Source organism: Pelophylax lessonae (assembly GCF_965119305.1).
Source record: "Pelophylax lessonae genome assembly, chromosome: 9".
Taxonomy (NCBI): domain Eukaryota; kingdom Metazoa; phylum Chordata; class Amphibia; order Anura; family Ranidae; genus Pelophylax; species Pelophylax lessonae.
Genome location: NC_138776.1, coordinates 91,094,756 through 91,121,504, shown reverse-complemented (window position 1 = coordinate 91,121,504; position 26,749 = coordinate 91,094,756). Strand labels below are relative to the sequence as shown.

The 26,749-nt window shown below is 42.6% G+C and overlaps 1 protein-coding gene across 1 annotated transcript in view; it reads left to right on the top strand.

Moving 5' to 3' along the window:
* ADGRA1 (adhesion G protein-coupled receptor A1) overlaps nt 1-26,749 on the top strand; it is a 1,278,841-nt gene that overhangs the window by 363,210 nt on the left and 888,882 nt on the right. Inside the window, exon 9 of the mRNA XM_082267510.1 lies at nt 24,700-24,898. Within this exon, the coding sequence (XP_082123636.1) occupies nt 24,700-24,898 (199 nt within the window). The remainder of the gene's footprint in view (nt 1-24,699; nt 24,899-26,749) is intronic.

The window sequence follows — 26,749 nt, the reverse complement described above, 5'->3', positions numbered from 1 at the left end:
GCACAACCATTACATTGAGCATTCCTGTTGAGGATGCACCATTATTTAAAGTGATACTAAACAGAGAAGTGTTAATTGCCATAATTAATTTACATAAATCCTATATATATATATATATATATATATATATATATATATATATATATATATCATGCCACTGTTTTTTTTTTTTTTTTTTTAATATTCTAAATACCCTATTCCTGGAACGCTGTTGTGTTGTCATATGATATTCTCTGTACTTTGGCATCTGCACAGAAAGATTTTTGGGAGGGGCTTCTATTACTTTGTTGATGTATGCTCTTCACACTCCACAGTATGAGTCTGATTAGTGCTGTGCCATTAACATGGCTAAAAAAAAAGTTTCAGAAGAACAATTTAAATTAGATTATAAATATCAAATAACTGTTGTACAGCTCTCTATAAATCTTTATTAAACACCAAATGTATATTTATGTGCATTAATATGGTTTAGACAGAGACAAAGATGATGGACACTTGCTGTCATTTTGTTCAAACAGCATCTTCATCCAAGGCTTTTTTTTTTACTTTACAGGTATTAGCAATTGCATTTGATATATTCAATAATAATTTATATTAAAACAAAGCTTCTTTGGGAGTTTCTTGGTGAGTGTAATCAATCAGCATACTATATCCTGCCCCATAGTGTTTAGCAATATGAGGACATGGAGGAGGAGGGAGGGGAGTGTTACTACCACTCTGTATACACTCACATGTGTGGTGGAGATTAATTTTGCTGCATGTTAGTACCAGGTAACGGTCTTCAGGATCACCCCACAAGGAGGTGAGCAAGCTGGGGTCCAATAGCAAAAAAACAGGTAAGGATCAAACAGAAGCGTAGTCAGTAAACAACCCAAAGGTCAGTGACGAGTAGTTGCAGGTTGGAATCAGGCAGAAGCATAGTCAAGGAACAAGCCAAGGGTCAATAACGAGTGGTAGCAAAATATGGACAGTAGCATAGAAAACAAGAGCCAGATACTGGCTGCAGAGAGCACAATAATCCAGCACACAGGAAGTGCAGAGACATGGCTTACATCAGGAAGTTCATGGGAGGAGAAAAGAGTTCAAGGTTCAGCAGAAGTCAAGTTACACGGCAGGGTTGTCCAATGGATCAGACAGAGTGCTGTCCCGCATCTCAGGTAGCCCAGTGAGAAAAGCCATTGCCAGACACAGCAGAGGTCCCAGGTTGAGGTCCAGGCCGTGACATCAGGTTTATTTTACTCCACAGAAAAATGCTTTAGTGGCTTTGTGAGTATGCACACTCTTTTATAAAGCACAGCATGAGAGTTTTTCTGGGTTTAATGACACTTCAAAGATCCTGCTGACAGATATTTAGAAACTCAAATTCCTTGTTTTCTCATGGTAGGTCCCACATTGCAACCTGCCATGGATGTAGTGTTAATTTGTCAATTAGCACCTATTCACACTGATGCTTTATTTGTAGAGCACTTAGACTACACCACTCTATTTACAGATTTGTTAATATCGCCTGTCTTGCTTCCTGGATGAGTTTCCTATTCGAGAATATGTGAGGAACTCTTTGGTTGAAATGTCAGTCTGTGGAAAAGCAATGTAAAATGCATTTGTAAAAAAACAAAATACCCCAAAATACCCCGTGCTATAGTAAGTATGCTAAGGGTAGCTGCCTGCACAATAAATACCCTAGAAAGGGTTAACCAAAAACAAAATGACACGTGTGCAGCGCTGCCTATGAATAAAATATCTGTACCACAAAAATATATCAGGCCGCTCCTGACAATGTCAGAGTGACGAAATGCATTTGGCAGGGCTTGCTGGCATCCCTTCCTTCCTCGGTGGTTCTAGGTGTTTGTAATTGGATGCGCTTACCAGCTTGTGTAATGGCAGCATGTTTTTAATGTGCTGATAACACATAGCTCTGGTGTAAGGAGAGTCTAAGAAGAAGTTGATCCAACCTTATGACACTATAACACGATAACCACTTTGGTGAGTGAGGACACATAGGAGGAGAACATGGAGTATTCAAAATTGGACCACTGGATCAATGCAATTTGAAGCACTGAGCACTTATCACTGCAGTACATGAACTTTTGCAATACATGAATTTTACTATTTGATTTTATTTATCACAAGCACGGAGCATTTTATTTACCTATCTCAGAATTACGAACTTATCTTATATGTTACTTAAATTAAGCATATACGTTTTTGCTTGTTAATGGGATCACGTCAGTACTTTAAATATTTTTGTTGTACAGATATTTCATTTATAGGCAGCGCTGCATACGTGTGTAATGTGTATTATGCATATGCTGCGCATGCCTATTGAGGATGAATGTCTCTTTTGCATCTGCTTTGGATGTCCTAATAAAGCTGTCACTGGGGTAAAAAAATACAAATTTTGCCCTGCTGATGAAGGCCAAAATGAGTTCCTTTATTATACGCAGGCTTCATACTCCAAGACTAGGCCCAAGTAAGGGCCCAGTTCCACAACAAGCTCTGAGACTCTGCTAAATCTGCAAGTCTTTTTCAGCATAATGGGACACCCCACTTTACAAAATGGAGCGATGTCTGTTGGCCCTTGTGGATATTGTAAGGATTAGCTCGGTGGCGGGCGTGGATGACCCCTTGGGGGGTGCGTTTTCACAAGAAGATAGCCGAGCAGTGGTTGCAAACAACACTGATTTATTCATGCAATTTACTTCACACAATTGCAAGCCTCAAAACAGCCAAAATAAAATAAAACAAAATAAATCCTTGCCACTGTGGGCGGCTACCTTCTCACACACTGGAACCTATCTAATGAAGTCTGTCCCCAACCTACTGTTGGGCAGACTTGGCTGGTCATACAGCAGACTCTCAATAGTCCATGTTTTATCTCTCCACCACAGCACATGTTCATTTAAGCTGTCCCTTTGTTTTTCTCTTCACATGGCAAACATTCCTTTATTTCTTCCACATAGAAATAGTTCGTTTATTTACCTTGAGAAGTCTTCACAACTGGTTACCCTCCTTGCACACATCACTTCAGGGGGTCTTCTCCCATGCTCACACAGCTTGTCGGGAGGCACTCATCTGACTGCTCTCCTGTCCCCAGCCCACATGGCTTCAGGAGACCGCTTCCGGAGGCAGCAGTCCTTCTCCCAGGCTTCCTCAGCGTCGGGAGGCACACATCTGTCTGTCCTCCTCTCCCAGCCCACACAGCGACAGGAGGCAGCAATCCATAGACTTCCTCTGGACAAATTATAGAGGCCTTCATTTCCTCATTCCGAACAGCTGAAGGCCTTTCAACTTCTTTACACCTTCCTGCTGCCTTTGGCAGCCGACACCCTATAGTAATTGGTGAACTTTCCAAACCAGGTGGGAATGTGTCTCCTCTCTCTGACTACATCCCAAGATTTACCTGACTTCCTGTCACAATATCTAATCAGAAAGCATCTTCTATGCCTGGGAAAGAGACGGGATTCCAGTGGCAACAAGTTACAGTTCTACTCTCTGTCCTCTCCCCACTTCATGGTATTCAGCCTGGCTGTGTCTCTTCAAATGCTGCTCTTGCATATCTTTTGAATCAAGCGGTAATGGCCATAGTTTCAATAGTGAAAAATGTTAGGGTTTTTACTCCAACATTTTCATAGTTCCCAAAACAAAAGGGGGTATCTATCCCATCTTGGATCTGAGGGCCCTAAATGTCTTCTTTGTATTCAACAATTTCACATATCAGTAGTAGACTCCTTCTATTAGGGAGATTTTCTAGACGTTATGGATATTACGGATGTTCTGATGAATCCTGACTGAGCTTTCAGAAGTCTGCATTGGAGTCTGCTTATTTTTTTGGAGTATGTAATATTCCTCTTGGATATTGCTCAAACCAATGTTTCTCTTACCCAGGAAAAACTTTTGTCTCTCTGCTCCCAGACACGGGCTTTACAATCCAAGAGCTGTCCAGCTCTGTAAATCTGCATGAGAATTCTGGGATTGATAGTAGCCTCTTTTGAAGCAGTTCTATTTGCACAGTTCCCAAACAACAGATATATGTGGAAGTGTAGCGCCAAAAAAGTATTAAACGATCAGCTTAATTAAAGTGATCGTAAGTGTGAATGATTCATATAACGATCATGTGCACAGTAATGATAAGTATGAACAATTTATAAAACATTAATGAGCAAAGATTCACACTAAAAGTAACAAAGCAATTAAAGTATCCAAATATAAAAAATATTCATAAGGGAAAATAGTCCGTAGTAAGGTAAAAAGAGGTATCAAAACATAATCCAAATGTAACGGCATAAAAACACTTACTTGGACAGCCACTGGCAACCGAGATTCGCACAGCAGCAAGACGTCTGTACCAAATGTTGAACACCGGCATGTTTCGTCCAATCTTGATAACGTCCCGTTGGATGGAACACTGATGTCCTGCTGCTGCTGCATAATTCCGGGTTGCCAGCAGCTGCCCAAGTAAGTGTTTTTACTCTGTTTTATATTGCATTTATATTTGGATCAAAAAACCTACCACGCTATGAAATCCAATCTAGGCTCCTGGTGAGCTTTCTTTATCCTGAGCTGGACTCCATCTAGAGCGGACTGTTTGAGTAACAAGCTGTAAGAGACGCTCAGTGCGCATGCCCAGGCACACGGGAAGGAATGTGCGAATGCGCATGCGCCAATGCGCGAACGCGCGAACGTGCGTACGCAACGTGCGCACGCAATTGACGCCTAACGGCCTATTTATACCAAGCGGTGACAGGAGCACATTGCTGAGTGGTCTTTCAGCTTGTGTTCCTGTCTCCCTGTGCCCTGACCTGCTTGTGGATTTCCCGTTATACTGACCCGGCTTGCCTTTGACTCTCCTTGGATTCCTGCCTGCCTACCTGTGACCTCAGCCTGTGTTTGACCCTGCCTTGCCTTATGCCTTTGTACCTTGCTGCCAGACTGTGTACCGACTTCGGCCTGTATCCTGACTCCGCTTTTGCCTCACGTTCCTGTACCCGTGCTGTCCGGCTGTTGACAACTCCTTGGCTTGTGTTCCGACTTCGCTCCTGCCTTCTCATCCAGCATCACCGAGTTCCAGTTCCAGGTGTTCATCCGGTGATCCACAGCCATCAGTCTTCTGCCAAGACATCACCTGCTATACCGGCCCTCGTGCCACTCTGTGTCCTACACCGCCTGTCATCTCTATCAGGGGCGTTGGACAGGAGGTGCAAGAGAAGCCCCCTCTACAGCTTGGTCTCCACCAGGTACGTGATAGTACCACTCAGCCAGATGTCGGAGACCGAGAGAGGGGCTTCACCTCTAGAGACATTATGCCAGCAACTTGCTTCGCTTACCCAAGCAGTCAAATCCTTGCAAGAGGGCTACTTCCAATTAGAGGGTCGCATCCAATCCATGGCTTCTATCCCGGCAACCCCGGCACCTGGGTCCTCCGTGCCCGAACGGGCTCTATCTACACCTGCAGTGGTTTTGCCACCACCAGAACCTCGGGTACCTGCTCCAGAACGATTTTCGGGTGACCGACACAAATTCCGGGCTTTCAGGAATTCTTGTGAGCTATACTTTGCCCTGCAGCCACGGACTTTCTCACTTGAATCCACCAAGGTGGGGTTCGGGATCTCTCTACTTCTCGGAGAGCCGCAATCCTGGGCCCACCGTCTGCTGGAACAAAATAGTATAGCCCTGAACACCATCTCATCATTCTTCGAAGCAATGGCGCAGCTTTATGACGACCCCCAGCGATCTGTTACAGCCGAGGCAACCCTACATACGTTACAACAAGGCCGCCGCCCTGCTGAGGACTATGTCGCCGAATTCCGCAGATGGGCTTCCGATACAGGCTGGAATGATGCAGCCTTACGGCATCAATTCCGTCTCGGCCTATCAGAGGGCCTTAAGGATGAACTTGCCAGAGTGGGTACGCCTGATTCTCTTGATGACCTTATTAGTCTTACTATCCAGCTTGACCGCAGGCTCAGGGAACGGAGAGTGGAAAGAGCTGGAAGTTCCAGACCTACCTGGATGTTGCCTCAAGTGCCGTCACCTCCGGCTTTTCGTCCACCTGTCTCTTTCCCCACAACCTCCAGTGTGGAGCCCATGCAACTCGGACTTTTACGCTCTCCACTAACCACTGAGGAGAGATTGCGAAGACGCCGGAACAACTTATGCCTCTATTGTGGGGAGGCCGGACATTACCTTCAGACCTGCCCGGTGCGGCCTAGTAAGTCTCAGTTTGCTTTCCCTTCTTACCTTGCAAACAGTTATAGGAGGGATCTGTCCACTCACATTACCCTACCTCTCTCGCTACAGATTCTCGGAAAGACCATCCAAGTCCCAGTCATTATTGACTCCGGCGCTTGCAGCTGCTTCATGGACAGTGACTTTGTTCAGCGTCATCAAATCCCTCTGCAAGCAAAGACCCGCCAGCTATCTATCCATCTAGCTGACGGATCCCATCTCAAGTCTGGGCCTATAACCCAAGAAACCTGCCCATTACTGGCCATCTCTAATAAAGGCCACCGAGCATACTTATGTTTGGACATTATCCCATCTCCTCTGTTCCCTATCATTCTCGGTATTCCATGGCTACAAGCACACAATCCTCAGATAAACTGGAAGTCAGGAGAAGTGGCATTTCCATCCACCTACTGTCAACAAAACTGCTTCCAGCCCAGTCCTGGGAAACCTGCATCACTTTTGGGCCTGCAACCTGATCCCTCTGCATCCCAACTTGTGCCCGCAGCTTACCATGAGTTCTTGGAAGTTTTTGATAAACAGAAAGCAGACATCCTACCACCTCACCGGCCGTATGACTGCCCAATTGAACTTTTACCAGGTGCTGAGATACCGTTTGGGCGTATCTTCCCCCTCTCTGAACTGGAGCTCGAGGCATTACGTTTTACATTGATGAAAACCTGAAAAAAGGCTTCATCCGGCCCTCTACGTCCCCCGCGGGGGCTGGTATTTTCTTTGTTGAAAAGAAGGATCATTCTCTACGCCCCTGTGTTGATTATCGGGAGTTGAACAAGGTTACTGTCAAAAACAGATTTCCTCTGCCCTTAGTTCCTGAACTATTCCAACGTTTCAGGGAAGCCACGGTATTCACAAAACTTGACCTACGAGGAGCATACAATCTAGTACGGATCCGCGAGGGCGACGAGTGGAAGACCGCCTTTCGCACAAGATTCGGACACTTCGAGTATCTTGTCATGCCCTTTGGATTGTGCAATGCTCCAGCCACTTTTCAGCATTTTGTAAACAACATTTTCAGAGACTTTCTTGATCTATTTATGATTGTCTACCTTGATGACATTCTTATCTTTTCAGATTCCATTCAAGTACACCGTGAACATGTCAAGAAGGTTCTCGGCCGCCTAAAAGACCATGGATTATACGCGAAGGCCGAGAAATGCGAGTTCGAAAAGGAATCAATCCAATTCTTGGGACTCGTCATTTCCACTTCTGGGATCTCCATGGACCCCCAAAAGGTCAAATCGATCTTCGAATGGCCCACTCCCACAGACAGGAAGAGCACACAGAGGTTCATTGGATTCGCTAATTTCTACCGCAAGTTTATCAAGAACTTCTCCGCTATTATCCTTCCGGTCACCCAGCTAACAAGGCAAGGTACCCGTTTCCAATGGACACCGGCAGCACAAGCTGCATTTGACCAGTTAAAGGTCCTATTTACTACTGCACCTATCTTACAACACCCAAATCCCGCATTACCCTATGTTCTTGAGGTGGATGCTTCAGAAAATGCCGTTGGTGCGATCCTGTCACAGCGTTCAGGTACGAAGTCTCTTCTTCACCCTGTTGCCTTCTTTTCCAGGAAGCTCAGCCCAGCAGAAAGGAACTACGATGTTGGAGACCGGGAACTACTGGCCATCAAGGTAGCCTTGGAAGAATGGCACTACCTGTTAGAAGGAGCATCCCACCCTATCCTGATCTTTACCGATCACAAAAATCTGGAGTACCTCCGAACAGCTAAAAGACTGAAACCACGTCAAGCCAGGTGGGCACTGTTCTTTTCTCGTTTTATCTTCCATATCACCTACAGGCCGGGCTCCAAGAATGGCAAACCTGATGCGCTATCCCACATGTACCCAGAGGACGAAGAGTGTAGTCAAGTAGACACAATCCTGCCGGCCCAAAGCTTTCTACTGTTGCAAACAGATCTGTTAACACAGCTGAAGCAGGCGTCCACAAGGGATGTTCTACCATCAGGTATGTGCCTTCAGGAACAAGAGGGACTGTTTTTTTACAACCAAAAAGTATTCGTACCCCCAAGTCTACGTGCCAAGGTCCTTGGCCTGTGCCATGATCACCCCTTGGCAGGGCACTTTGGAATATCTAAGACGGTTGACCTGGTACAACGGTCCTTTTGGTGGCCTGGTCTGAGGTCTGACTGCCATAATTATGTTAGCACTTGTGGAATCTGCATTCGGAACAAGAATGACAAGGCCAAAGCCTGAGGTCTACTAAGGCCCTTGCCCATTCCCAAGAGGCCTTGGGAGATGATAAATATGGATTTTATAGTTGAGCTTCCTCCTTCTGAAGGATTCACGACCATCTTTGTGGTGGTCGACAGATTAACAAAGATGGCCCACTTTATCCCTATGTCAGGAACTCCCTCAGCAATGGAAACCGCCCAAACAAAAAAATTCTCACAGGATGACTGGGCATCACTTTTACCCCTGGCAGAGTTTGCATATAATGACGCAGTGCATTCAGCCACGGGTCAAGCCCCGTTTTTTGCAAACTATGGGTACTTCCCAGCTTTTATACCTGATGTGATGCCTGATTCCTTGGTTCCTGCAGTCCAGGAAAGAGCCACATTTTTGCAAACCAACAACAAGCTATTGCAAGACGCCATTGTCAAAGCACAGCAAGACAACAAAAAAATTTTTGATAGGAAGAGAAGGGGAGATCTGAACCTCAGACCGGGAGACAAGGTTTGGTTATCCACCATTAATTTGAAACTGTCATGTCCATCTAAGAAATTGGGACCTAGATATATCGGTCCATTCTCTATTAAGAGACAGATCAATCCTGCTGCCTACGAACTTTCACTCCCGGAAACATACAAGATTCACCCCGTCTTCCATGTGTCCTTACTGAAGCCTACCAGACCCAATCCATTTCCTGACCGTGAGTCGGATCCACCCCCGCCTGAAATTATTGATGGCAACGAAGAATACGAGGTTGAAGCAATATTGGACTGTAGGAAAAGAGGAGGTACTGTCCAGTACCTGATTAAATGGAAAGGCTATGGCCCGGAAGAAAATTCATGGGAACCAGAAGCCAACCTCCATGCTACGGATCTAATACAAACCTTTTTTCAGTTTCATCCTGAGAAGATGTTGCAGATGGGCATCCGGAGGCCGCCCATTGGGGGGGGACAATGTAAGAGACGCTCAGTGCGCATGCCCAGGCACACGGGAAGGAATGTGCGAATGCGCATGAGCCAATGCGCGAAGGCGCGAACGTGCGTACGCAACGTGCGCACGCAATTGACGCCTAACGGCCTATTTATACCAAGCGGTGACGGGAGCACATTGCTGAGTGGTCTTTCAGCTTGTGTTCCTGTCTCCCTGTGCCCTGACCTGCTTGTGGATTTCCCATTATACTGACCCGGCTTGCCTTTGACTCTCCTTGGATTCCTGCCTGCCTACCTGTGACCTCAGCCTGTGTTTGACCCTGCCTTGCCTTATGCCTTTGTACCTTGCTGCCAGACTGTGTACCGACTTCGGCCTGTATCCTGACTCCGCTTTTGCCTCACGTTCCTGTACCCGTGCTGTCCGGCTGTTGACAACTCCTTGGCTTGTGTTCCGACTTCGCTCCTGCCTTCTCATCCAGCATCACCGAGTTCCAGTTCCAGGTGTTCATCCGGTGATCCACAGCCATCAGTCTTCTGCCAAGACATCACCTGCTATACCGGCCCTCGTGCCACTCTGTGTCCTACACCGCCTGTCATCTCTATCAGGGGCGTTGGACAGGAGGTGCAAGAGAAGCCCCCTCTACAGCTTGGTCTCCACCAGGTACGTGATACAAGCTGCAAGATTTCCAGAGGGATTCTCACATATGTTGTGAGACGTTTTTGCTGCTGTGACGGCAGCCATTAACCTTTTCACTGCCAGGTTCGTACGGCGTACAGACCTACAGATCTACAGCACTGCTTGCAGCTGACCAGGTCTGTATGCTGTACAGACCTAATTTCTTCCTCTACTATAAGTTCACGGTCATTTCAATGATCATGAACTTAAAACAGAATTTTTGAGCAGACTCTGAATTATTCAGCAGACTCTGACTTACAATCCGCTGATCAGAGTTATTAACCTCAAATCTGACTGTCTCCCCCCCCCCCATAATGCCGCTTCCCTGTCCCCAGACTCTCCCCGCTCCCTGTCACCTAAAACTGCTCCCCCCACTCTCCTTTCCTGTCTCCTTCATCCCCCCTCTTGCCCCGCAGCACTGATTCCCCCCTACACCCGATCCGACCCCCCCCCCCCCCCCCGCAAACCGGATCCCTGCAGCTACCTCTAAAAGCTGGCATCCCTCCTCTGCCACTCCCATCGGCTTCAGGTGCTGCAGCGGCTTAAAGGGGATCTCAGCATGTCCCCCCCCCCCGCTAGTCTGATCATCCCCGTACCAACCCCCACACCACACAATCCATCCCTCCTTCCTCTACCGTGGAGTACAGTGGACATAGGTCACTACCAATCGCTCCTGTCCACTGTGAGGTACGCATAGTATACAGAGAGTTTACTATTTGTCAGACTGTCAGTTTATGAATGGATAAGGTGTCAGGGAAATGGCCATAGGAGAACTGGCAACATTGCCAGTAATAGCAATGGATGCTCCTGACTCAACTGACACAGTCCTCTGCTGGCCTGTCAGGGAAATGGCCTATAAAAGGTGGCCATAGGATCAGACTCATTGCTGGATTTTCTCCCGCTTCCTGTGTTCCTGTGCTTCCTGTTTCCTGTTTGGATTTCCTGTTGTGATTTGGCTTGTTCCTGATTCCGTTTGATCTCCTGCTCCTGGTTTGATCCTTGGCTTCTCCCACTGACCTTGCTTCTGTTACCTACCGTGTATGACCCCGGCTTGCTTCAAGACTTCAGCTATTCTGGTTGTCTCCTGTGCATGACCTCAGCTTGTACCACGGTTCCCGCTGCCTGCTCCAGTCCCAGACCTCAGCCAGTTCCTGTCTCCGCTTCTAGACCCTATTCTTCAGCACAAGGTAGCCCGGCTGCTTCAGAGCCTTTGAAGACTCATACCCTGCTGTGATTCCAGCCTGTTCCAGTTCGCTCTCGGATTGCTCCTGGTTCTACCTACCTGCCTGCAGCTGGTAACCCGTGCCACTTGGGGCGTCACACCCTCTGTACCATCTCCAGGGGTGTGCCGTACTGAGCCACAAGGGGAGCCCTCTCAGCACCTCGGCCTCGGATCAGGTAACCCTGACATAAGGAGTCTCGACACAGACACATTCATTCATGTGAAGTGCTGCAGAGAAAGGGACTTTAAGTCTCTTTCTTTGTTTAAAAAAAAAAAGATCGATATGGGGGTCTGTTTAGACATCTGATATCTCACCACCCCACCCAAAAAAAAATAAACAAATTAAAAAATATAATCCGCTGATGCAAAACAGACACAGCCCACTGTTCTCTATGGGGCGGTTGGATAAAAATGGACTGCCTGTCCATTTCCATCTGATCTGATCTGCTAGATGAATGGGGAATGGGATCCCTATCCATCTGTTTAGTGGACCGGATCTGATCGGATGCAGGCGGGTGTAAACTAACACATGTCCATTTACATCAGCCTCTCCATAAAAAACAATAGGTGGTCCAATTTGTCCCGCTTGAAAAACGGACAGGCAGACCCGATCGGTCTGCTTGTGTGAAAGAGACCTAAGGCCTTGTTCACACCGGGCATACACAGCGTACCTTTACAGGGATGCATAGTTGTTCCATGCATCTCTGTGCAGCAGTCCCATTGATGTCATTTGGGATGTAGCAACTGCACGGACAGAGCTATCAGATTGGGAACCGCAGCTCTGCCTGTGAAGTTGTTACATCCCAATTGACATAAATGGAACAGCCTGTACAGGGATGCACGAAGCATCCCTGTGCAGGTAAACATGGCCCTCCATGAGCGTACACTTTAGTATGCCACATGTGAATGATGCTTAAGTAGTAATTTAGCAGGAATGTAAGTTTGTTGTTATGTTGTGCTTATGTGCACATTTATTGTTTTAGTGTATTTTTTGTGAAAATAGCGATATGATGAACATTTGCGCAATTATTGCGGGGCCAAAAAAATCAGTAGCACTTTTTGTTATTATACAGATCATGTGCTTTCAGAAAACATCTGGCTTGAAGGGTCTTTTCAAATTCTGAAAGCTGTAAGTGAAAAAAAGGTAACCTTTGGAATTTTAGAGTAAATTGTTTTTAGTTACAGTTTTGGGTACCTTCAGTTTTCATCATTTCACAAAATGGCGCAATTTAAAATGTACAAATATTTGTTATTTTTGAAACTCACTACAGTTTTAACTTTTTATATTTAGTAGTAATTTCGTACATTTTGCCATGTATGAATCCCCTATTAATGATTTTAGTGTATTTTTAGGGAAAATAGTGGTTCGAGAAACATTTGGGCAAAGACCGCAGTGCCTTAAAAATCAGTAGCACCTTGTTTTTTTTTTTTTTTTTTTTTTTTTTTTTTTTAAATTTGTATCTGCTAGTAATGATTTTAGTGCATTTTGTAGCTAAAATATTGTTTCGGTAAACATTTGTACATATCGTGGGGCCTTAAAAAATCAGTAGCACCTTCCTTTTATTCTACTGGTCCTTTGCTTTCAGAAAATATATGGCTGGGGGGGGGGGGGGGGGGTCTTTAACATACCTTGAAAGCTGTAAGGGAACAATAAAAGCCTTCATATTTTTAGAGAAATTTGTTTTTTACATTTTTGCGTCCGTTCAATTTTCACCATTTTTCAAAAAGGCGTAATTTAAAAAGTACAAATATTTGTTATTTATTAATTCAATACAGGTTAAGCTTTTATATTTAGTAGGAATTTAGCAGAGATTTTGTAAAAGTTGCCTTTTATACCTGCCAAAAATGATTTTAGAGAATTTGTAGCAAATATATAGTTTTGATAAATATTTGCGCAAATATCACACAGCGCTAAAATCAGTAGCACTTTCTTTTTATTCTACAGGTCATATGCTTTCAGAAAATATAAGGTTTGGGTGGTCTTAAACAAATTCTTAAAGCTGTAAGGGAACAATGAAAACCTCTAGGATTTCTCAGAAATGTGGCTATTTCCATTTTTGCGTATGTTCTAAATCAAAAATTTGCAAATGTTTTTTTTTTATTTTTTTATTAAATATATTCAATACAGTTTAAGCTTTTATATTTAGTAGGAATGTAGCAGGAATTTGCAAAATGGGCTGTGTTTTTATCTGCTAATAATGCTTTTAGTGTATTTTTAGCAAAAATATTATTTTGATAAACATTTGCGCAAATATAATTGTGCCCTAAAAATCAGTAGCACTTCATTTGTATTCTACTGGTCATGTGCTTTCAAAAAATGTATGGTTTGGGGGTCTTTAACCAGTTACGGACCGCCTGCCGCAGTTATACTGCGGCAGGCAGCCCCTCCTGTGCGAACCGGTGTAGGGGTACGTGCCCTACTCGGCAGTGAGGATCCCCATGCATGGGGCCAGCAGCCACAATTGCCGCAGGCCTCCCGTGATCGCTCCCTGCTGAGAAAGAAGGACGGGCAACTGTTGTAAACACAGCAGACCGTTCTTCTCTCTGAAATGATCACAGAGTGCCTTTGATCCTTCTATATATTCATCACAGATGGAAGGATACTTTACGTGGCCTAGATCAACATTTGGCCCTCAGTACCATCTAGGACCAAACTTCACCTCTTGTGATCTTTTTCACAAAAACCGTGGCCTCCCATTCAATGGATAAGACTTATACAGGGTGTCTCTCATGTAGTTGTTCCTGTGCAACCCCCCTTCACTCCCTGGAATTTCAGTTTGGTTCAGCAGGCACCTAGAAGTCCACCTTTTGAACCTATGAAGAATATTCTCCATTTCATACTTACTCACAAGGTTGCTTTCCCCGTTGCCATCACTTCTGTGAGGTAGGTGTCTGAGTTGGAAACTGTCTTGCAAAGAATTATTTCTGGTCTTACACAAAGAGCCTCCTTAGTTGCTAAGGTAGCTTTGGTCTTTCACCTCATTTAGGACATTGTTCTCCAGTCTCTCTGTCCAGCTGCAGTAAACCAGAAAGAAATTTCTTCACATTGGATGTTGTTTTTTTTACTGTTTGAGTTTATTTGCAGTCACATCCTCCATTAGAATGACTGACTCGCTTTTTGTCACCCCTGATGGTCCCCATAAAGGGAAACTAGCTTTTTGTTCCACCATTTTAGGTTGTTTCAGACAGATAATTTTTCAAACGTATGGTCTTAAAGCATAACTCCACTTTTGTTGAGAAAAAACATTCCACTCTGGGTGATCTCTGTACATTGCAGGGATTTTAAAAATACTTTGTTGCAGATTCCTACCTTTTGTTGTTCTGAGGAAATCATTGTTAGTTCCTCTGTTTTGCTCTGCTGAGTGGGTCTAATGGGAGTGGTTTCATAATTATCTATCAGCTGTGGCAGCTTAAGCTCTCTAATGAGGAAAGCTGCTGGGCCTGCATTCCTTTAGATCTGTTCCTATTGGGAGTATCTCACCAAAAATGAAATTTTTGTTGCAGGGGATGCCTGAAATCTGACTTGTATCTTAGACAGACTTCTGGGAAAATAGGTGAGCCAATCACACAAGCAGGAAATGATGTTTCTGGGGGGTGGTCAGTACACATTCTGTGTACAGAACAGCTCCAGGTAGCCAGATTGCAATTGCATTTTCAGAAAATGACAACAGCTGCAGATTAAAAAGGAAATAATACAATTTTCATATGGGTACTGTGTTGTATGACCATGCAATTGTCATTCAAGGTGTGATAGCGGTGAAAGCTAAAGATTGGCCTGAGCAGGAAGAGTGTAAAAGAGTCTGATATTGAAGTAGACTTTCAATCAAAAGTAAAAGATCTGCTAATCCTCCTCTCTGCTTCACTACTACTCCTCGCCCCTGAGAGTTTCTTTTACAGGGAGCAGGTACATTTTTGACAGGTACCCACACTCACTTCCTTCTCACCTAGGCAAGAATGACAACACTCACCCTACCCCCCCCCCCACAATATCACATAACCCAGGAGGCTGTAGGACTAGTCTCACTGCACTGTGTCGCAAGCGCAGTGGGGAGTTGGCTGTGGTGTGGGGTGTGTTCTGCAGTAGATGGTGGCACTGGGGACCCACAGTGATGAGAGGAACTAGCTATGGGAAGACATCACTGAACTCCCAGGACTAGTAAGTACGTGGCTTTTGTAGCTGCTGACTTTTTAATTTAAGAAAGAAGGGAAATTCCTCTTTCACACTCCAGAAGAAGTACAAAGAAGGTTATATATTACCAGGCACTTATCCTAACTTTGCTTGATTTAAAAATTCACCTACAAGTAATTGTATCAAACAGTAGGGAGAACCCATGAACATCTATGTTTCTTTTTTTCTGGCCAATGGTTAGTTGTGTGCAATGTCACTGGTCATGTGGATGCCGGAAAAGTGTGATGAACTGCAACAAGACTAGTATAGGTATTTTTAAGCTCCTTCTACAAGAATATAGAGGAGGCCTGGGAGTAAATAAAGGAAAGAAAGGGTATAGGTTTGCATTAAAGTAAAACCTCAGACAACTTTTTCTTTTTTCAATAGAGTCAAGGAAGGGAAAAGCTCCATAAGGGATTTATTGTTTCTGGCCTCCACTGGAGACATTTCCTATCCCGCTGACAATGTCAATGGTATAGAAAGTGCGTGGAAACATTCACTTTCTCTGAAAAGTGTTTTTATTTCTATTGTGTTTGTGATTTTCAGAGCTGCCCTCCATCTCTTTCTGTGACAACCTGGCAGGAAGAGAGAGGGAAGTTTAACAGGGCAACGGAAAGATTCAAACCTTTCCCCTTTCGGACATTTAAAATAAATGTTGGCAGATGTTGCACTTTAAATATCAGCTCCATTATACACCTGCATAAACCAAGTGGGGATTAGGATAAATGTGTTTATTTTTTTTATATTTTCTTCATTATTGTTAGATTAACTGATTTCAGTTTGAAATCTCATGAGAGCGATGGAGAGATTTCCAAACTATTCAGCCATCCATCTATTCCAAGCTTGTATTTGGCTGGTCACGCCTGTCTGAATTCCTGCTCAAAAAAGACCTCAGAGGTACTATCAGTCTCTATGCTTATCAGAGAACTTTGTCTGGGAAAGCTCACTGTGAAGTATAAACTCCTGTGAATCAAATGTTGTGAGCATGATTTAGGTAACTGGAGCAAAACAAAAAAAAAAAATAGGCTTTTGATACTTGGAGTTCATTAAGGGACAGCAAATTAATAGACAAAAGTGGTTTTAATGCGACATGCAGGGGAATTTGGACACTGGAAAGAATATAGTCTAATATGTATAGAAAATAGTCTGGTATAACCCCTCCCACTCGCAGTATGCCTGTGGGATCTGTGTCCCTTAACCACTTTACCCCCGGAGGATTTTGCTGTCTTACGTCCAGGCCACTTTTTGCGATTCGGCGCTGTGCGAATTTAACTGACAATTGCGCGGTCGTGCGACGCCGTACCCAAACAAAATTTACGTCCTTTTTTTACCATAAACAGAGCTTTCTTTTGGTGGTATTTGATCACCTGTGCGATTTTTACTTTTTGCGCTATAAACAAAAAAAGAGTGTTTATTTTGAAAAAATAACAATATTTTTAACATTTTTTATATGAAATTCCCCCCAAAAAATATGTAAAAATCAAATTTTTTTTTAATTTTTTGCCAATTTGTTTTTTGCTACCTTTGTTTGGTGAAAAAAATCACAATAAGCATATTTTGATTGGTTTGCGCAAAAGTTATTGCGTTTACTAACTAAGGGAAAGATTTTTGTCATTTTTGCTGTTTTTTTTTTTTAACGAGTAATGGCGGCGATCTGCGATTTTTTTTTTTTTTTTTTTGCGGGACTACGACATTACGGCGGACAGATCGGACCCTTGACTGACATTTTTGACACTTTTGGTGGTACCAGTGACATTACTGCAGTAATCAGTGCTATATATATGCACTGTTACTGTAAAAATGACACTGGCAGGGAAGGGGCTAATTTTATTGGAGAGGGAGGGGTTAATGTATGCCTGGTGCTTACTGACGTGTGGGGGGGGAGGTGACTGAGTGAGTTAGGGACAGATCGGATGTTCAGCTATGCTGAACACTGCGATCTGTCACTCCCTGTCACTTAGGAGATCCGCCCGCTCTGTTTAGACAGGCGGGCGGATCTCCAAACTAGATTCCTCGATGATCGGGGGAAGAGCGGCGGCGAACGCAGCCGCCCCTCCCCTGGCCCGACTCCCGCTGTGAATGAAAACAGCGGGAGCACGTTTTTCACTAAGTACAGAAATCCTATTTTCTCTCTCATTTATTTGGGGACACAGAATTCATAGCCAATTGGGACATACAAAAGCAGTTCAACTGAGGGGTAGACAAAAGCAACACACACATGAGCTCAAATAAACAGAACAAGAAAACGGGGGACTGGATGCAACTCAAAGAGATGCCTGAAGGGCATTCCAAAAGCTAGTATCAGATGAGCCTGAACATTTCTCTGGTAAAACTTAAAAAAAGTGTGAACAGAACACCCAATCTGGTAAATAATTGCCTAATACTGAAAAGCCCAAGAGGTACCCACAGATCTAGAGTGAGCTTAAACAGAAAGGGATGGAACCTGAACCTTTAAAGAGTAACTCCACTTTTGTGGGAAAAAAAATAATCAGAAAATAAAGAAAAAACAATATAGCGTATACAATTGCGACACAAATCATATTGTAATTGCATGTTATTAAAAATTACCTTTTTTTTTTTCATACAAATAGTTTTCTTTTGCTTGTTTTTTTTTTTTTTTCTTCACTACTGGGTTTTTTTTTTTTGTTTTGCTAAATAAAGGAAAAAAGACTTAACATTTAAAAAAAAAAAAAAAAAACATTTTTCTTCTGTTCAAATAGATAATCTTTCTTCATAAATGCATGCCAAAATGTATTCTGCTACATTTCTTTGGTGGAAAAAAAAAAACAAATCCATGTTTTATTATTTAGTCTGTAGGAAAGGTATAGAGTCCACATACTATGGTGTGTATCAATCCTGATGTACTGATGGCCTCGTTTCTTGACAGATGATCTCGTTTCTTGAGGCACGAAAATGCCAGAACAGTACAAATATTCCCCAAACGACTCATTTTTTGGAAAGTAGACTTTCCAAGGTATTTAGTAAGAGGCATGGTGACTTTTTTCTTTTTTTACATATTGTCACCAGTACAGTACACTGTCATAATCTAACTGGTGTGGCAGTGAGCAGGCACACTGACTGGTGACAGCAGGAAAAAAAAAACTAAACCTTTCTATTTTTTTTTTTCAATTTTTTAAAATATTTTTTCTTTTATTTAACTTTTATTTTTTTTATTTTTTACATTCTGTGACAAGAGCAATACAGTGTTACCATTGTAACACTGTACTATGGGGAGGTGATCATGATTTTCTTTTGTACACACTATGATTGCTCATAGCAGTGAATTTCACTGTTCTAAGTAAGCCTTTTTATTGAATGAAATAGATTCATTCAGTGTGAATTGTTATTAGCCACAGCTAATCACATGTTACCGATTGGCCTTGTTTGTACCATGTGATCACTGTGACCGATCACAGAGATCAACAAAGCAGTACATAATGAATGGCATAAATCAAAGCCATTCATTGTTTACAATTGTCATGTGATCTGCTGTGATTGGTCACAGCGATCACATAATGCCAGCTGTGGGCTGGTACACTGAGCTGTCATCCTCTGTGTGCAGTGGACACAGCAGGTGATGAATCATGCTGGAGCACAGCCCATGGTGCCCATGCGAGGCATGTTCTGGGGAGGACATCATATGACGTCCACCCAGAAGAATATGCCTCCCATGTGGGTGTCATTTTACAATGGCCCTGGCGGGAAGCAGTTAATATCACAAGGAATACTTGTTCTCGTGACAGCTATCATCTCACTTTGAGAGATTTCCTCGCATTTCCTGTTATGTCTAACAGACAGGAAGTAAAGGGAAAATCCTTTGAATGGGGCATAGATCATAGGGGTTTAAGCTATTCCTGACAATTCGAAATGTATAAAAGATGTTTTGGCTATTTTAAAAGTTTTATGTTTCAAACTCAGAATGGCCAAGCCGGTTGTACCGAAATCAGGTAAACGAAGAATTTTGATTGGTTGCGCTGATTGGTGCACTTTGGCTTTGCTCTTGGCCTGACTGCATAAGCCTCTATAAAGTATCTTAGACAACCTTAGCCTGGATAGCATGCATTACTTTGTTAGCGCTCAGTAGATTTATAAAATCTTTAATCCAGTTTCAAATTAATGCCAAAGGCAATTAATCATTGGATATAAATCAAAAAGAAGATGCTCTCAACCTTATTGATCATCCTTCAGAAAAGTTAAAGAAAATGTATTTTAAAGAATATTTCAAAAGTCATTCCTGAGTCTGTTGTGTTCTTGAAAGGGAATGCACTGCAAATGGCCGGAAGCCTTTAAACCCTTTAAATATATGATTAGTGAAAGGTATTGTTTCTAAGGCAGTCTCTCACTGATCTGCAGGCTAATAATCTCTTATGGAAAAGGTCTCCGCTTTTCTGATCTCACATCAGCTCCTCAGACAGCCAGACAGCAGGTACTAGTGTAGAGCTGTAAAAAGCAGGCAGTTTAGAGATGTAGCTGTTTTGACAGCAGAATTTTATGTTGCTGTTGTTAGATGGCTGGAATTATACATGAAAAAAGCAAAATAGCCTATGCCAACAAACAAATATTTTATTTATAGTTTTCTTCAGCAGCTATCTGACAGTTGTTTCTTTGTGTAATAATATGATAGAAGATTGCGATCTGGATATATATATATATATGTATATAATTTTTTTTTAATACACAGTATTTGTGAGCATTTAGGTTTTGAAATACCCTTTCATGTAAATGTATGGCATCCTAACTTATCTTTGGGATCCGTACCCCATTTAGGTCTGAATACCCCTGAATTGAGCCTAAATACCCCATTGGGCCTAAATAGTCCATCTCTTAACTATGCTTCGTGTTAGATCCAAACTATTTGTTACATCCATTTTTTAGAATGTAGCATTAAAGGAGAAGTATACCCAAAGTTTTTTTGGCTGTACTCCTATGGCAGCTCATTCTATTCTCCTGTGACCTGTTTTCAGCCAACAGCGGGCTAAGGCCTGCTGTCGGGCCAATGTCAGAGAGCCGACACAGGCTTTGAAAAGATCTCGACCATATGGTCAGGATCCACCCAGATGCCTGGACCAGCAGCTGGATGAGCCTTTCAGCAAGCCGCTGAGAGCCTGAGCCAGTTTCTCCTGCCCCCTACACAGCCCAGTGCTCCAGTGAGCATTGGGGACTGACAGTCACCAACTCTCTGCAGCCTAAAGACTGAGAACTGAGCAATCAGTGGTGTTTGAACTCTCAGTTCTCAGTCTTAGAGCCGGCGGGGGACAGAAACAGCATTGGTGAATGTACTCATCCACCTAGGGGAGTACAATTGTTTTAACCTATATCTGAATTTCTCTTTGAACATTCTCCAACCCCCAACCACAATCTTCTCCCCCCCCCCTTACCTGAATAGGAATAGCGAGTGGGTGCTCCCTGCCATATCTTACTTCCAGTTCATTTGGCATGGCTGTGCCCATAGCCACGTCATTTATGGCCCATTATTTACTTTCTACAGCCCAATAACTAAAGGTTGCAGGACCCTGGGCGAAGAGTATGAAGGACCCTGTGCATTGCACCAGCAATTAAGTGATCCCTGCAATGCTCTGCTGGCTAAAATGCAAAAATATAATATGTGAATTTTTTTTTATTAATTTGGGTGCATTTATAAAAAGGTGGAATTGCCTTCAAGTTTTAGCCTAGTCTGGGAGATGTTCTGAATATTTGACATCAAATTGTAACTTCCATATTACACAAAAGATAACAGATGTTTTCGTAGAACAACAACTTGCATGTGGTGGGCATGACATCCTATCAGCCATCCCAAAAGTCTGACATCCAAGAGGCATTTTCCATAGACTGTTGTATTAACAGCAGATTTGCCTTGAGCCATGCTGGGTGATTTTGGCCAGTAGCATTGCCTTGTACAATTAGAAAGTATTTTGTTTTTTAGAATAGAAAGGGACTGATGGAAACAAAGAAGTTTCCCACTGTTGATTGAAAAGGTGGAAACCTCCCACACATTCCCCACGTTCCCCAGACTATCACACATCAGATGATTTAACCCACTCTGGGACAGACCTGGCAGAAATCTTCTGGTGGGGAAGTGGGGGCGGATACAGCTTGAGAACTTCTGACAAGCTCTATATTCACCAGCCTGTCCCTTGGTAAGTTTGACTCAGGCCCCTTTCACACTTGTACGACCTGAAAGTCATGCGACTTTGACATGACTTTGACGTGACTTGAAGCCATTTCTGTGTAATCTTAAAGGTCTATGGACCTCAAGTCATATTAAAGTTGAACCAAAGTAGTGCAGGGACTGCGTTGAAGTCGCTGTGACTTGAAGTCACACAGATATAAATAGTACTCTTTGGAAATCATGGGGTACAACTTGTCATGCGATTGTGCAGTCCCAAGTCGCAGGACAAGTTGCACAAGCGTCAAAGGGGCCTCAATCAACAACAGGTTGGAGAGGGCATCTCAGTGGGGACAAACATAGTTTCATGGTTAAAAGGGTTTGCTTCTTCCTTTCTTATACTGAAGAAACATATAACACATTATAATATTACATTTTAAATTTGTTTATGTAAAAGGGATTTTATTAACGTTCCCAGATAGGATTATGGTATAGGTAACGTTTAAAAGGCTAATAGTAAAAGTATAATGGTAAGTGCCATTTTCCTAGACATATCAGACTGTAAGTCCTTCAGGAAGCATCTAAGTATCAAATATAAATTTCCTTAAGCCTAAAATGTCTACTTATAATACATAGAGCAAAATGATGTGCAGTAAAGTTGCATGCAGTTTAATATTTTATTTTCTCTACAGATATGAAACTGTTTACATACATGCTAGCTTTTTGTATTTCTTAAAATAGGTCCACTGTTCTTATAAATTCCTTTAAAGTAGATGTAAACCCTCACTGCGTGACAGTTGCTTAATAAAGCACTGTGCATCATACAAAAATTGCCCTTTTTTGTTTTTAGATATAATGCTTGTTTACCCCCTTTTTTTTTTTATTCTTTGTTTTATTTCAGTGTCACTGCTCTCCTACAGCCTCTTTTCAGCTAATTTATGTCTGCTTGCCCTCAGTGGGATGTTTCATAGCGTTTCTTAGAGGGGCTTCCTGACAGTGACAAAAACGAACCATGCCTATGTAAAAATGTGCTTTGAAATTACTTTTAGAAGCCCATGTTATATAGTTACAATAAAAGAGCACAACTTTGAAACCGGAAGAGAGTATTGTCACCCTATAACAGGAAGTGCATGAACAAGGACCTTTGTGGTGGGATCATGGGTTATTATTGTAATGAAAGCTGTAAAAATATTGAAATTTGCTTCTGAAATTTTATGTTAAAGAAGAACTAAGGGCACTTTTTAAATTTTGGGTAGAGTAAGGGATGGTTATAACTCCTGTCAGTTTATTTTTTGCCACCTGTGTCTCATTGGGGTAGTTCCCTTCACCTCCTGTCCCATAGCCACAAGAAGAAGTGAGAGGAAATCTTTTCAAATTAAGGGAATACCTTGGGGACCCCCAACTCAGGGTGTCCCCCCTAGGAAGATTGACCCTCTATTACTTTTCTGAGGGCGACACAAAATTTGGGATTTTTTTTTACTTTAACTTTCAATGATAATCATAAAAAGGACAAATGGAGAGGGGGAACCTCCCTAACGGGGACATCAATGAAAACCTGACAGGTTGTATTTCCTCTCCACTCTATCCAAAACTGAAAAAAAGTTTTGCCTTTAATTTAAAGGAGAAGCTTTTCAGGCTGTACTTCAGTGCATCACAGTAGTGCAGTTTGCTCTGCACTCCTGTGACCTGTCTTCAGCAACTGAAGCCTCCTGTCTGCTGACGTCACAAAACCAGTCCAGGCTCAGGCAAGATCGTGACAATGAAGTCAGTATCCATGTACATAACTGGACTGACACCCGCTCTGCCTCTCAGCGAGCCGCTGAGAGCCTGGCCGGCCACTCCCACCCCCTCCACAGCCCAGTGCTCCAGTAAGCAAAGCAGACAGTGGTGACTGATAGGTCTGAGAACTGAGTGATTGGTGGGGTTTGGTCGCTCGGTTCTCAGTGTTAGAGCCAGTGAGGGACAGATGCAGCATTGGACCAATGCTGCATCCACCTAGATAAATATGATTCTTAAAAAAAAAAAAAAACCCATACTTCTCTTTTAACTTTAAAGCTATTGTGAGATTTTAGTGATTTGGCTTTGTACATACTTTAACCTCTTTACGACCACCCACATTGACACTACTGCGGCAATGTGGCACGATCCCGTCCAGCGACTAAGACCTACGTCGCTGGACTCCTCCCCCTGTAGGCGGCGCTCCCGCTGTTTTCAGTCACAGCGGGAGTCGGGCCAGGGGAGGAGCGGCGGCGATCGCCGCTGCTCTTCCCCGATCGTCGGGGAATGAATGAAGTTTGGAGATCTGCCAGCTTGTGTAAACAGAGCGGGCGGATTTCCTAAGTGACAGGCAGGGTCAGATAGCATGGTTCAGCTTAGCTGAACATGCGATCTGTCCTTGTGTCACTCAGTCACCTCCCCCCACACACGTTAGTAAGCACCAGGCATACATTAACCCCTCCCTCTCCAATAAAGTTAACCCCTTCCCTGCCAGTGTCATTTTGACAGTAACAGTGCATATTTATAGCACTGATTACTGTAGTAATGTCATTGGTATCCCCAAAAGTGTCAAAAATGTCAGTCAAGGGTCTGATCTGTCCACCACAATGTCGAAGACCCGCAAAAAAAATCGTAGATCGCCGCCATTACTCGTTAAAAAAAAAAACACCAAAAATGACAGAAATATTTCCCTTAGTTAGTAAACGCAATAACTTTTGCGCAAACCAATCAAAATACGCTTATTGTGATTTTTTTTTACCAAACATAGGTAGCAGAAAACAAATTGGCCAAAAATTTTAAAAAATTTTGATTTTTACATTTTTTTGGGGGGGAATTTCTTATAAAAAAATGTTAAAAATATAGTTATTTTTTCAAAATAAACCCTGTTTTTTTGTTTATAGCGCAAAAAGTAAAAATCGCACAGGTGATCAAATACCACCAAAAGAAAGCTCTGTTTGTGGGAAAAAAGAACGTAAATTTCGTTTGGGTACAGCGTCGCACGACCACGCAATTGTCAGTTAGCACAGCGCCGAATCGCAAAAAGTGGCCTGGACGTAAGACAGCAAAATCCTCCGGTGGTAAAGTGGTTAAGCCTTAACAGGAAAGGCTGATGGAAAACACCAATCTATGTTAAAAAATCATAATCTTATATTTCTTTTCTTAGATGGCCTAGAACGTTGGCTGGCATGATGGCTTTTTACCCCTGCAGAGCAATTGCACTTAGCTCACTTCTTTATGCCGAGCATGGAGAAGAACCACGAGCCTGGCGAAAGTGTGACCGCAGTGGACGCTGGGCAGAACAAGACTATTCAGAGTGCCCCTTTACTCACGAAGTAACAAGACATCTTCATGCCTTCAGCCTGGTAATCAGCCCTTTTACTTCCCTCTCTGAACATATGATAACTATTATCTCTCACCAATGAATACCTTTGTGTTATTTTTATACGTACTTATTATTTTTTTGCAAGAGAGCCACATCTGTAGATACTGAAACACACACTGTGCTTGCAAATACCTCATAAATATAATTTACAAGAACGTCCGCACAACTGACTGAGTCAGCATACACAAGGCTCTCATTCCAGAGCCCCGTTCACACCAAGAGAATATTAATGTAAAAAGCTCAAAAATCTTGAAGTGTTTTATTAACTCCCAATCAGATGATTACATTTTTAATCTTCACAATAAAAAAAAGATCCTGATGGGTTTTATTCAGCTTGATGATGAAGAAGAGGATAGGGGTTTACAATATTCCAAAGCAACCAGATTTGACCTTTTATAAGTTTAGAGCACTAAGAACAACGAGAGACGTTTTTTTAGGTTGTTATGCATTAAAATACTCAAAACTAATAGTGATTCAGTGCCACACTTGCATACAACTATACAAAAAGAATGTGTATGTAGGTTCAAAAGCCCATCAAATATATAATAGAGTCTTCATATAATTCCAAAATTCCAAAAAAATGAGCAAAACAAGAATCAAAAAATACAAAATGAAAAATGAAAAAAATGAACAAGTCCACATGAATGTGCTTCACGACCAACCAACAAAATCACCTTATAGGTGCTTACTCTTAAATTTTATTCACACCATGTGTAACTACCACCATTAGCCGCTCACCTCCTGGTATGACCTATGGGTAGTAGGTCTAATGCTGTAAGGAATCTGTTCCTTCTTATATCTCCACCTGGTCTGCTCTCCCTGTATCACAAAAGGAAGCTCAGAAAAAAAAAACATATAGACCATCATAGTGCTTTCCATAAAATCAACCATAAAATCAATCATATTTTCACATAAGTGAAACTACTCACATTTAAAAGTGCACTAGAGGTTGATGCACAACAGACAAATAATGTGTGTGTTATAAAAATCCACCATGTGGGGCATCGCTGTTGGAGGCTGCAATTTGTGGTTAGATGATCGAGTGCTGTTCCCTTAAGACCTCCTCTTGCAGATAGATAGCAAGATGGCCCCCACTCGACTCTATGGCCTTGGAGGACCACAGCAACGTCCTACGTCGCTTCCTCCCAACGGCCTTAAAGGGTCCATTTTTTTTTCTTGCTGAAAAAAAATGATTTTTTTATTTTTCTTGCTTTTAAGGGTAGATGTGAGATCTGAGGTCTTTTTGTCCCTAGATCTCACATTAAAGAGGACCTTTCCTTCTTATTTATTTTACAAGGGATGTTTACATTCCTTGTAATAGGAATAAAAGTGATCAAACTTTTTTTTTTTTTTTTTTAAAGGGACAGTGTAAAAATAAAAAATAATTGGTAAAATAAACAAGAAAGAAAAGGTAAAGTTGTTCTCACATATGTAAACTGTGTTCAAACCACACATGTGAGGTATCACCGCGATCGTTAGAGCGGGAACAATAATTCTAGCCCTAGACCACCTCTGAAACTCTAAACTGGTAACCTATAGAAATTTTTAAAGCGTCGCCAATGGAGATTTTTAAGTACCAATGTTTGTCGCCAAAAAATACTGATTTTAACTTGTAAACAACAAGTGTCTGAAATAGGCTTGGTCCTTGAGTGGTTAATGTCATTATCAGTTAATAATGGGAAGCAGAGGGACTGGCAGGAACACCAGGGATTTCACACAAAGGAAGCAATACAAAGAGACCAGGATACTTCTTCATACAAGTACATGGTACAGCAGCCACATATCAGGAATATGAAATGCTGGGGTAACAAACATATTAGTTTGGGGCTTA